This window comes from Priapulus caudatus, unplaced genomic scaffold (assembly GCF_000485595.1).
Source record: "Priapulus caudatus unplaced genomic scaffold, Priapulus_caudatus-5.0.1 Scaffold594, whole genome shotgun sequence".
Lineage (NCBI taxonomy): Eukaryota > Metazoa > Priapulida > Priapulimorpha > Priapulimorphida > Priapulidae > Priapulus > Priapulus caudatus.
The window spans coordinates 167,127-180,455 of record NW_014577655.1 but is presented as its reverse complement, the minus strand read 5'-3'; the positions used below and the strand labels follow the sequence as shown (position 1 = coordinate 180,455).

General features: G+C 40.4%; 1 protein-coding gene across 1 annotated transcript in view; it reads right to left on the bottom strand.

The window, feature by feature from the left end:
* LOC106811952 (cytoplasmic dynein 1 heavy chain 1-like) overlaps positions 1-13,329 on the bottom strand; it is a 97,245-nt gene that overhangs the window by 4,811 nt on the left and 79,105 nt on the right. The window contains 9 exon segments of the mRNA XM_014815693.1: positions 1,304-1,467; positions 1,893-1,996; positions 2,356-2,477; positions 3,433-3,534; positions 3,854-3,964; positions 4,542-4,715; positions 4,972-5,095; positions 5,547-5,719; positions 6,150-6,310. Coding sequence (XP_014671179.1) covers positions 1,304-1,467; positions 1,893-1,996; positions 2,356-2,477; positions 3,433-3,534; positions 3,854-3,964; positions 4,542-4,715; positions 4,972-5,095; positions 5,547-5,719; positions 6,150-6,310 — 1,235 coding nt within the window.

The following is a 13,329-nucleotide window of genomic DNA, read 5'->3' as shown; positions in this document are numbered from 1 at the left end:
GGGGGGGGGGGGGGGAGGGAGGGAAGGAGAGAGGGAGAGAGAGATGGATTATAACCACGTGGGGCCGTTATTTATATGTGCGCTTATCTGAAGGGAGGGGATTTTGGCAAACAGCTGGCACGAATTAATGGCCAGGGCATTAGATTGTATGCGAGTAGTGGGTTGGCAGTTATGTAGGAAATAATCCACTAGATGGCGTCAGCATGTCATATATAACCAAATGGGTTTACTTACGGAAAACAGCCATAAATCTTTCCGAAAATGTCGGACCAAAAAAATTCATCACAGGTGCACAACTATCTTGGGTACTGATGATGTGTGCCAAATATGGTTTGAGGAGATCTGCGCACAAGTCTGGTGTCGGACAGACAGACAGACAGACAGACACAGACAGACAGACAGACATACTGATTCTAGTATACACCACCCTAACTTCGTTGGCGGGGGGGGGGTATAAAAATATGCCAATTCAGTAATAGTATACCATGTGTTACAACAACCTGGGCTATGTAATTTCCCCCATACGTTATTTGTAAATTATTACCGGAACTTTGAATAGAACAACTGGCCCCTATCATTCATTTCACACACAGTGATAGTCAGCTGCGAGAAAGGTTCAGTCGCTGGCAATAAAATCAATCTGATAAATATAGATTCAGTTTGTAAAAGATTCAGCGTTGTGGTTGCCGTGGAAACCATTGCTGAGTTGTGATTAAGTAAAATTATTGGGTATCAATAGTGTATAGGCAATCACATGACTAATGTGTTTCTCTAAAGGGGTTTTTCTTGCTACGTTTATATTGTTATCCTAAAATGTACTAAATATGTAATGATACATCCTAATGTCACGTACTCTCTGTTGTTGTTTTTTCGTAACTGCCAAGTAACATAATAGTCATTTGTGACAGACACTACTACTTCATAGACAGACAGACAGATAGATAGATCTTGCAAATGATTTCCATGATTTGTTTACAGGATATTATATATGTCATATCATTAGTATGCACAACTACTGCCATAGAAGTCATGAATTCACCAATTATTTAACAGTTAAAATCAATCACATAAAACAATAACAAGCAGACTACCAGATAAGCAGACATTGTCATCCATTGTCTGGTTTGCTGATTTGGCAGTCTCTATTAATGCAGTGAAGAGAATGGGTACTATACTCTAGCACCTGTCCCCAGTGCTGTCAACCCCCAGATTTCCAAAATCTGGAGACTCCAGACTAAATCTGAAGGGTTGGCAACTATGTGTCCCCCTATTAATTTCTGAAAGCATGGCTACTCATACATACAGTCGGGGTTAGCTTGAGCCAGTTGAGTGCGGTCTGGTGGAGTACCCTCATCCATTGTGGTCTGCCATCAGCATCACGCTTCTGCGTGTGCGTCTCCGTGCCCGTGATCTCTTCATCATCCTCCAACAGCTCCATCTTCAGCAGCTTTGCGATCATATCCTGACCTGAGGTGCGAAATTGCAGATTATGGGAAAAAAATTGTCGAAGAAGGACCAATTTTGCCATTAGGCTTAATATTATGATGGCTAAATACAGATACCATTTTAATAGCATGAATGTCAATGTAAGGCAGTAGTATAAATATATGGTTGCTTCCAGAGAAGGAGCCAACACGATGGCACAATCGACTACATACGAACCATTGTAGCAAAATAAAGCGATAATTTATGACAAGAAACCAGCACAAGGTTATGCAATCTTCTACAAGAAGCTAGCTCATATAGATCAGTACAAGAAGTACTAGGTGTAAAATACAAGGCCAATTTTAAGCACACATAACCACAGCAAAATAAATATGACTCTTATGTTATATCCTTTTATAATTTGGTTGGTATATAATACTTGACTGGGTTAAGTCCTATTTGATTACCTCTGTTGGTTAGGAGTACTTTCTCTGCATTATTCGGCAAGCCGAGCCACGAAGGTGTCTGTCGTGCCGGCAAATTTTCTGTCCACTGAACAAACTGCTCACGTCTGCAAGAAGATATAGTCATAAGACTCATCACATATGATAACATTGACATTGATTAGCCAATGGCGGCTGGCTTTTCATGGCTCTCTAACAAATAGAAATTGACATAATGCATTCCCTTCTATCTTCTAATTTCACTCTTGCTACCTTCAAGCAGCATAAAGCATATATATATATACAAAGCCTATATAAAGTGTTTATCAGTATTATTGATATTATTAAACCTAATATAAGAACTTCTCCGTCAGTGGGTCTCTAATATTGGATATATTGGTCTTGGTAAGAAATCATTAAAAGTGGTTATGCATGACAACCATGAAAACCATGCCAGTGCTAGCTCCACTACTTAACAGATTTGTACCTGATTCCTTCAGGCATTGTAATAGCCTTTCCTACGGATCCATCCACACCTGCCATGAGCTTGAACTCTCTATCAAAGCTCTTTGGTGTGAACCATTTTTTCAGGAACGATGTCAACAAACGCTGCAAAGAGCACGGGATGTTCCATTCAGACAGCAATACTTATAATACTAGCAAGTCCCAGTAAGGCAGCGCTCAGCTTTGTAATAATGGCTGGAATTGTTACACACAACCTGGTCCATCAATGTCAACACCAACCAATGGTGGTCAGTGTATAGGCAAAAAATTAATGTAAATGAAAAGAAATGAGCTGCTGAATGAACTCACTGGGTCGTTAGACCAAATCCTCAAGTAACTATTTTGAATTTTGGACTATGGGGAGTTTCACTCAGAATGTATTTTAACTATGACCCTAGCAACAAAACTAAGAACCAATATAAGAATAAAACAAAAACAGCTAGCTTCATAGCTCAGGGAAGTTAGCTCCCAGTTCCCAGTTCCTTATTCGAATAAGGAACTAGTAACTAGGCAAAGCAGTCACCAGTTCCCAGTTCCCAGTTCCTTATTCGAATAAGGAACTATAGTAACTAGGCAAAGCAGTTACCAGTTCCCAGTTCAAAATGCAACATTGAACTTAGTCAGTTACCCATTCGAAATTTAGTTACTTATTCGCCTATGCCGGTAAATGATCTTATTTGACCCTTTACAAGGTCCTAAACGTCATTCAGAGCCAAAATTAACCCTTTGTCGCCCAGTTACCAGTTCGCCACCCAGCTACTTATTCAGTTACCAGTTCGAAACCTAGTTACTTATTCGCCTATAGGCCTTTAAATGATCTTATTTGGCCCGTTACAAGGTCTAAAAGTCATTCAGAGCCCCAATTTACCAGTTCCCAATTCAATGTTGCATTTCGAACTGGGAACTGGTAACTGCTTTGCCTAGTTACTAGTTCCTTATTCGAATAAGGAACTGGGAACTGGAAACTGTGAGCTAACTTCCCTGACCCTAGCTTCATTCACAAACCAATTCAACATTTTAATCATGAGACCCAGAGAAAAACAGGTACAAGATATCATACCTGGTCAAATTCGTTATCAATCTTGCCTCCATATATGCACTGTGACAGCAGTACAGAGATTGCATCCCATGGTACCTTCTCTGGTGGGAGATTTGTGCGACCCTATACAGAACACATATTTAACGAAAAATTCGGTACAAGACTGCATTTTAGCTCTTACATAGTACGTAAGAACATATGTAATGTGCATGGCATATTACATTCACACATCCTAGCATGGCAATCACATCTAAAAAATCTCCAGTTGATAAATTACACGGGGCTTCACAAATACTACAGCAAATGATCACAACTCTCATGAGTGCATGGGGTGGCAGGCACATGGCAACAAAATCACAACTGACATTCTACCACCACGTCATTGCTGCTGTAAACATCTCAAAGTAAGTCTATCGAAGTATCACAGGATAAGTTACGTTACCTTGGCGACATTATCTATCCAGACATCTAGAGTGTCACAGGCAACACGCAGGTCAGATTCGTTGAACTCGTAGTGCTTGGACCAACCGAGTGGGGAGTAGCGCAGACGTTCCTATCACACAGAAGCACAGCGGGAATCAGATATAATTACAAATTTGTAATGAACAATCATTTATCGAGGACACATCATAAACATGCTCCAAAATAAATCACGTGGAGCATCCAATTTCTGACCAAAAACTACTGATAGCCAATTGTTTTTAATAGCTGATAAATTTCATCAACCAATCCTAATACAGGTCGTAATAATGCTTTTTGCACCCACCGGCTATTATAGAACTCAGTTATTGAATGAACAGTGCAGTCAACATGGTGATTCAATCGTGTGCCAAGGTGGTACAGTTGCTAATGTAGTGCTCTACGATGTATATAATTCAGGCCTATTATTGTTGTTTGTTTAAATCAACAGTGACAGAGACATGTACTGTTTAGATTATCATTTGGAACAACATATCTCACTGGTATATGATTATGAATGCATGATTACTGTTTATCCTCAACAATTGTTGAGTAATCAGTATGAACAGCTAATCAGCTCGTAATGTCAATACTCTGTCGATAACACGCTTGTGATTTTATTATTGTGATAACGCGTAGAACGTGTTTTCGTGCCAGATGAGTATCACTACCTGTATGATAGCATGGAACCATGCCAACAAGAAGTAGAGATGAGCTCTCTCGTTGGGCTCCCGGCACATACGTGCAGCAGGCACAGCGTTGAATGTGCGCAGCAAGTTAGCCTTCACTCCAGGAGGTGGCTCAAACGTAAAGATACGGCCGGCTCGTAGAAAATTGACTGGCACCTATGTTAAAAAAATTTTCACAAAAAAATGTAAGAACAGGACAACAGAAAATAATGCCAAATTTGGTCGTGGTACTACAATGACATGACACACCAGACAGAATTTCAGCAATAATCAACAATTCATCCACAGTCAACGAGAGATTCGAGCCATGGAAAATGCGCTGCTCTCCGTTCTCAAGCTTGCAAATGAGGAGCTATAAGTTTCATTAACATAAAATAACAATGTTAACACTGTTGTTAATGTATCACACTACCTTCGGATTGATCTCCATAGTGAGGAAGAGTCTAAAGCTGTCATGAGGCTGAATAGAATGGATCTTCTTTTCTAGCTGCATCAACCACTGTGGAGCTAGGTGAACATTCTTCAGCATAACCCATCTGAGCAGAAATGGCTCGTGCGTCATTAATCACGAACACACATTTTGACAGTGAACTGGGTGTGAGTGGACACAACATAGACACACATTCTGATGGTGACACAGGGTGTGTGTGGATCGGACACGAACACACATTTCTACTATCACACAGGCTGTGAGTGGATAAATTAGTCACACATTTCTATTGTGACACAGACTGCGAGTCGACTGAACATGGACACACATTTCTACCATGGTACAGGGTGTGAGTGGACCAGATACAGGAAAATTTATTCTGCGATGCATGCTGTGAGAGTGCTTTGCTTGTCTCACATGAAGAGATATTTGTAATAACGCTTGTCCCAGCTGCATGTAATGCTATTTGTAGGTGCATAAACACGCACCTCTAATGCCTGATTTATACGTAACAGTTAGCTAAGACAACCGACAATCCGAATAGAATATTCTCTTACCTTCCACTCTTGCTTGCAGAGTTGATGGCCTTGTCTGCCTGGCTGAAGCCCTCCGATGAGCCAATGGCAATAGATGTGATCTGCTTACCCAGTTCTGTCGCCAGATCATCAATGCGACTGCTGGCATCGTATCCTGGTACCGAACACATGAGAACTGGCGTGCTCGACTTGATCTGAAAAGCAACCAGATCAGAAATGAGACAAACATTTTTTCGGTTCGTTCTGAGGAAATGCTTCATAGAATCGCACTGGAATTAAATTTAAAATTTCCTAATAATTTCGTTTTTAAGGTAATGCAAGAGGCAGACAATGCGACACAGTTGCATATGTGCCAGCAGCCATATTAATTTTTTTCAAGTCAACGTAAGAGACAGTACAGTACAGAATTCCTCACGGCACAGCCTCACTGAGCACCCGGTGTGTCCCCATCAGGGTAAAAAATACACGGGAGCGATGAGCGATTCACTCTTCAATCCTCAGAAATCGCTCCCGTGAAGCTCAAAATAGCTCCCGTGAATTTTTTGACGAGAGCTATTTTTCCCAGACTTTTAAAAAAGAGCTCCCGTAAAAAAAAGGATTTTTTTCCCTGGTCCCCACACTCACTTCCTGCTCAACGACAGCCCCAAGGTCAGGGTCGGATCTTCCCATCGACACGAAGCTCTCACCAAGCACGGCACCGACAAACAGGTGCGTGGCGGCGAGCAGTCGGTCCGGCCGGAACGCCTGGATGGTCAGCATGCGGTGCAGGGTCTGAGCTACAGCACCTGTAATACGTCAATACCCTGCATTAATAAGGGCTTTATAACATATCAATACCCACGCATTAATAAGGGCTTTATAACATATCAATACCCTGCATTAATAAGGGCTTTATAACATATCAATACCCCGCATTAATAAGGGCTTTATAACATATCAATACCCTGCATTAATAAGGGCTTTATAACATGTCAGTACCCCTGCATTAATAAGGGCTTTATAACATATCAATACCCTGCATTAATAAGGGCTTTATAACATGTCAATACCCTGCATTAATAAGGGCTTTATAACATGTCAATACCCTGCATTAATAAGGGCTTTATAACATATCAATACCCTGCATTAATAAGGGCTTTATAACATGTCAATACCCCGCATTAATAAGGACTTTATAACATATCAATACCCCGCATTAATAAGGGCTTTATAACATATCAATACCCCGCATTAATAAGGGCTTTATAACATATCAATACCCCGCATTAATAAGGGCTTTATAACATATCAATACCCTACCCTGCATTAATAAGGGCTTTATAACATATCATCCTCATTAGATAGGCTTTATAAATATAATACACTCATTAAAAGTTTATAAATGTCAATACCGCATTAATAAGGATTTATAACATATAAATACCGATTAATAAGGGTTTTATAAATATATCCAATACCTGCATTAATAAGGGCTTATAAAGTCATACCCGCATTACTAAGGGTTTATAATATAAATAACCTGCATTAATAAGGGCTTATAACTATAATACCGCTGCATTAATAGGCTTTATAACATATCAATACTGCATTAATAGGGTTTATAAATACAATACCCTGCATTCATAAGGGCTTATAACATTCAATACGCTGGCTTAATAGGCTTATACATGTCAATACCTGCTTAATAAGGGCTTTATAAATGTCAGCCTGCATTAATAGAGCTTTATACATATGCAATATCGCATAATAAAGGTTTATAAATATCAATCCCTGCATTAATAAGGGCTTTATAACATATAATGACCCTGCATTAATAGGATTTTTTTTTTTTTTTTTAAAAAAATTACATTCATACTGCATTAATAAGCTTATAACATATCAATCCTCTTAATAGGGTTATATACATAGCAATACCTATTAATAGGCTTTATACCATTAATACCGGCATTAATAAGGGTTTAATCATATCAACCGCATAAATAAGACTTATAACATGTCAATACCTGGCATTAATAAGGGATTTATAACATATCAATACCCTGCATAATAAAGCTGTATAACATATAATCCCTGCATTAATAAGGTTTATAAAATAATCTGTTAATAACGGATTATAATAATATCAATACTGCATAAATAAAGGCTTATATAACATAATACTGCATTATAAAGGATTTATAACATATCAATACGCTGCATTAATAGGACTGTTATAAATATCAATACCTCTAGATTAATAAGGCTTTATAAATAATCAATCCTGATTTATGGCTTTATAAATTCAATAGACCTGCATTAATAAGGGCTTTATAAATATCAATAACTGCATTATAAGGGGTTTATAACATATCAATACCTGACATGTAATAAGCTTTATAACATGTAATACCTGCTTAATAAGGGATATTATAACATATATACCTGCATTAATAGGCTTTATAACATATCAATCCTGCATTAATAAGGGCTTTAGTAACATATAACCGCATTATAGGGCTATTATAACATGTCAATCTGCACTAATAAGGCTTTATAACATATAATACCTGCCATTAATAAGGGCTTTATACATATCATACCTGATTAATAAGGGTTTAATAAATTCATACCACCGCATTATAGGGTTTATAACATACAAAATACCTTGCTTAATAGGGCTTTATAAAATATCAATAATCATGCATTTATGGGCTTTATACATATAAACCTGGCTTAATAAGGCTTTATACAATCAATACCCATTATAAGGGCTTTATAACATATCAATACCCTGCATTAATAAGGGCTTTATAACATATCAATACCCCGCATTAATAGGAGCTTTAAATGCATGCATGAACACGCTCACATGCAAGAATGAATACTTTATCGTTGTTTGTAAACAGCGAAATCGTCCCACCACAGGAGTTGTAGAATAGCGATACATGTCAGATAAGCTTGTAAACGTATCCCTACAGCACACACTGTTAGAAAATATTAATATAATATAAGTACCATTGCCTATATATAACATGCTAAGCAGACAAGTTGCAATACGAAAACAACAATGGTATCATTCGCAGATCGTACTTCAGCATGTATTTATGGATGGGTTATTTTAAGTGTGACGATAAATGTTAATACACTATACCCGCCTTTTATACCTGAAACTTGACACCAATATACTGACCAATATACTGACTAAATGTATCATCAGTACAATATATAAAACATTAACAAAATTTATTCCACACAAAGTCAATTCAATACAAATTAAAGTTAAGCACCAGGTGAGAGGTTGTCTGAACATGTGGCTGTATCTGGTCACTACCCAGTACTCCAGGCAATGTCAGGTACACATGTCACTGGTCGCATGGGTTTTTGGCTCAGTTTACTGTCATGGGGTTATAGTTTTTGAAATATGCACATCAGGTTTTGCTACTTCTTTCATATGGCAACGATTGCGACAAACATGCCGCATAGCTATCTACAATCACTATTACGCCCAACACTACACTCGACCTAGCCACTGCAGCACACAGGACCTGGCACGGTGGTTGAAAACTTCAAGGTCTCCAGGTCTACAGAACTCTGGTAGTAAGGGGACGTAACATCAAGAAGACATTGTTATCCCAGAGGCAAGATTTCCTAGGCTTCATCTGTTTTCTAACAGACTGGCCAATGTTCAGTGACGGTATGTTTTCAGCATGCCTGTCATCACACAACTTGTTACGTCGTTTTCAATGAGCAAGTTTATCTGGCGCTTAACCAACAACTGTACGGTGGTAATAAAGACAAGGGTGGGATTTGGGTATCTTGTGCATATTTAATACATTGTGTGGAGCTGCCTTTAATTGTTTGAGTAGGTGTACATGTGTTACACTATTTAAATATCGTCATACGTAGCTTCTAATCTGTTTATCTGCTTGTCTTGTAAACACGCACGCACGCACGCACGCACGCACGCACGCACGCACGCACGCACGCACGCACGCACGCACACACACACACACACACACACACACATGCGACCAGTTGTAATAGTAATTTTTGCTTTAACAGACCGAAATTTATTCAGTGAGAACCTGTGTACGTTCTAAACAGTTTTAAACATAGATAAAAATTGTGCCATCTTATGCAGGGTGATAGCAATGTTGCATTCTCATCATTACTGTGTGGAAATACCTCAAGACCATATAAAAATAAGCATCATTTTAATATGCAATAAAAATGCACTGTTCAATGCAACCATAAAACATTGATAAAATGCATTTGCCCCCCATCTTCCACTCAACCGAAATCATGATAGTAAAAGTGATGTGAAGACAAACAGACGTATAATTAATTTATACTAGCCTATTACGCCGGCCCTCCAGACGGGTGGAGTGGGGTCTGATTTTTGCATGGATGGCCGGTTTAACCATTTTATTCTCTCACTATTATTTGAGGATGTATTTACCAGTAAAGACGAAAAATATTGAGACTTCGAGTCATATATTCATATTTGTTTAAAAAAATTGTATCTTAGAACGTATATATAAAATCTGAATTTTACCTTTAAAATGTGACATACAATTTTCAAAAAAAAAGGAAATGGGGTTGAATTGTTCATAGCTACAATTTTCAGCTTATTTAGATATGTATTTTTGAAAATATCGATTCTTGGTTTAGAAGCCGATCAATAAATAAGTCCAAATTCTGCGAAGAGAATAAATAGAGAGCAAACTGCATGAGTAGTTTTGAGAGGATATTTTCTTGATAAGTTCAGTGGTGACGGCAGGCGGGCAGGGTTACACTCTCCCGTTGTCAAATATATGCACACAGGCGCGCATCACACCGCATTTTCACACACGATAGCGGGGCATGTGCCACGCACAATCACACACGCCACCACGCACACACATACCACATTTACACACACACGTCGTGCGCACACACATCAACACTGCACACGCACATGTCACACGCGCCACACCGACCGCATACATACGTACGGCTACGTACGCTACGTACGTACGCACGCACGCACGCAACGCACGCACGCACGCGACGCACGCACGCACGCAGGACACACATCACACACACACACACACGTACACACACGCACCCCCCACGCCACGGCACGGCGCGCACGGCACGCTCACGCAACGCACCGCTACGCACAGCACAGCCATCCACACACACACAGCACACACAACCGACACAACAACTGCAGACCGTCTCTCGTTTGGTGGTTTTGTCTTATTATTTTCGCCGCCTCACAAGCTGTCGCGGCCACGAGAGAGTCGCTGATTAAACACCGCAAGCGCGCAGATTGTCTTTGCGTTGTGTTGCTGTCGTGTGGCGTGTGTGCGTGTGTGGCGTGCGTGTGCGCTGCGGTTTAGTGTGGCGTGCTATGCTAGGTGAACAGGCTCACCTAATTAAATGCTTATTATTATACCTTAATCTACCATTTAGATAGCTATATTGTCATTAAAACCCGTGTGCTGAGTAAACAGCATTATATACTTTTAACACAATATCAAAAAAAGTTGTGGGTATGTGTGTGCTATTAAAACAATCAGAAACCGGCGTCTAATAAATGTGAGGCATTCTGGGCAAGCCAGGTAAGCGGGGCACGGTTTCACCTTCCCGTTGTCAAATTTTGCACACAGCGCTGCGGCGTGGCGCGCCCACACCGGTATTACACACTACATACAGGTGCGTTCGCACGCCACAATCACACGCGCACCCAACATCACACAGCACTACTACACACACACCACACACAGCACACACCACACACACACACACACACGACACACGACACACACACACACACACACACACACACACACACACACACACACACTACACACTCACACACTACACACACACGACACACACACACACTACACACACACACACACACAACACGAACACACAGCACACACACACACACACAGCACTACACACACGACCACACACACAACACACACACCACACACACAGCACACACACACGACACACTATCACTACAACACACCACACACACCCCCCCCCACACACACACACACACACACACACACACACACCTACACACAGCACACACACACAACACACACTCACACACACACACACACACACCACACACACCACACACACACTACACACCACCCCCACAAACCCCCCACACGCACACACACAAATACCCCATTTACACCACACTGTATCCAGCGCGCCACACATACCCGCACGCGCACGGCACACGGCACGCGCCGCAGCGCGCCGCACGCACGCACGCACGCACGCACGCACGCACGCACGCACGCACGCACGCACGCACGCGCACACGCGCACACACACACATACAACTGCAGCCGTCTCTCGTTGGGGTTTGTCTTAAATTTTCGCCTCACAGCTGTGCGCGGCAGTGCTTGGTTGTTTATACACCGCAGCCGCAATGGCTTTGGTGTGTGCGTGCGTGCGCATGCGGATTTGGCGATCTTAAAAGTTGGTGCGGGTTTCCGATGAATGCCGAAGTTTCTTCGGGCACATAACTTTAAAAAAAATTGCCTCCAAGAGTCACTTTACGATCGAAAAATCGCGTTCTAACGTAGCGGAATGTATTCGGGACGTCGAGAAGGGGCCCCAGCTCGATTTGCGTGAGCACACGCGGCACGGTTTCGGAGGAGATACGGAAAACGACATTTCGGCTCTTTCTACTATTATATTATAGATAGATATATATATATATATATATATATATAAGGCCACGATTATACCCTACACTTTTAAATCACACCCGAGTACAACACGAGCATGTATTTACTTCCGATATCTCCCCTACTATCTATATAATCACTACTGTTTACCTTTCAGAAAAACAAACCATCCAATTGATTTAGATTAATTGTGGCCACGTGATAGTTAGTAGACTGCTGCTAAAATTGACACCAGTCAATGTTTGTCATATGCATAGAGTTTGCGGACATCCCGTAACAGGAAATCACTGCATCAGGAAGCAGGCGACTCAATCTTATATTACTGTCAGCATCATATTGACAGCTAGCCTGACGAGAGTCATACATTTCTCCTTATATAGGTGAATTGGACAACCTCACTATATGAAATTAACGCATTATACGCTACTTTGCTCATACTGCATTGTGTAATATTACGTAGTAGTGGCTGTAAACAAAAATGTTGGCAATTTTGTTCATGTGTTCAGAGATAGTGTTCAGAGCAGGATCTCAATGAACTGTAAATGGTAGTATATGGATAAGAGTCTATATTATATATATAATATAAAAATATCTGATAAAATGTGCCAATACACATTTACAGCTGGAGGCAAGCCTACATTGTGAATGCTCTGGGGAGATGGTAAAATGGGTTTAGTCACAGTCAAATATCGACTTTGGATCACTCTACTCCTTACCACAGGTATGTACTGTAGCACAGATATGACAGCAGATCAGGCTCGTCTTTAATTATTTACAAGCATGCCTTTAATTAATTAAATGCGTGTATGTAAATTTACAAACATGCACGTAATTAATTAAATGCGTGTATGTAAAGATACATGCATGCTTGTAATTCCAACCAATCAGACAAAGTCTTACAAATAATTAAACGCGTGTATGTAAAGTTACAAGCATGCACGTAATTAATTAAATGCGTGTATGTAAAGATACATGCATGCTTGTAATTCCAACCAATCAGACAAAGTCTTACAAATAATTAAACGCGTGTATGTAAAGTTACAAGCATGCACGTAATTCCAACCAATCAGACTCAGCGTGTGGAAACGCTTGTCAGGCGGTACAGGAGATAATTTGCATAT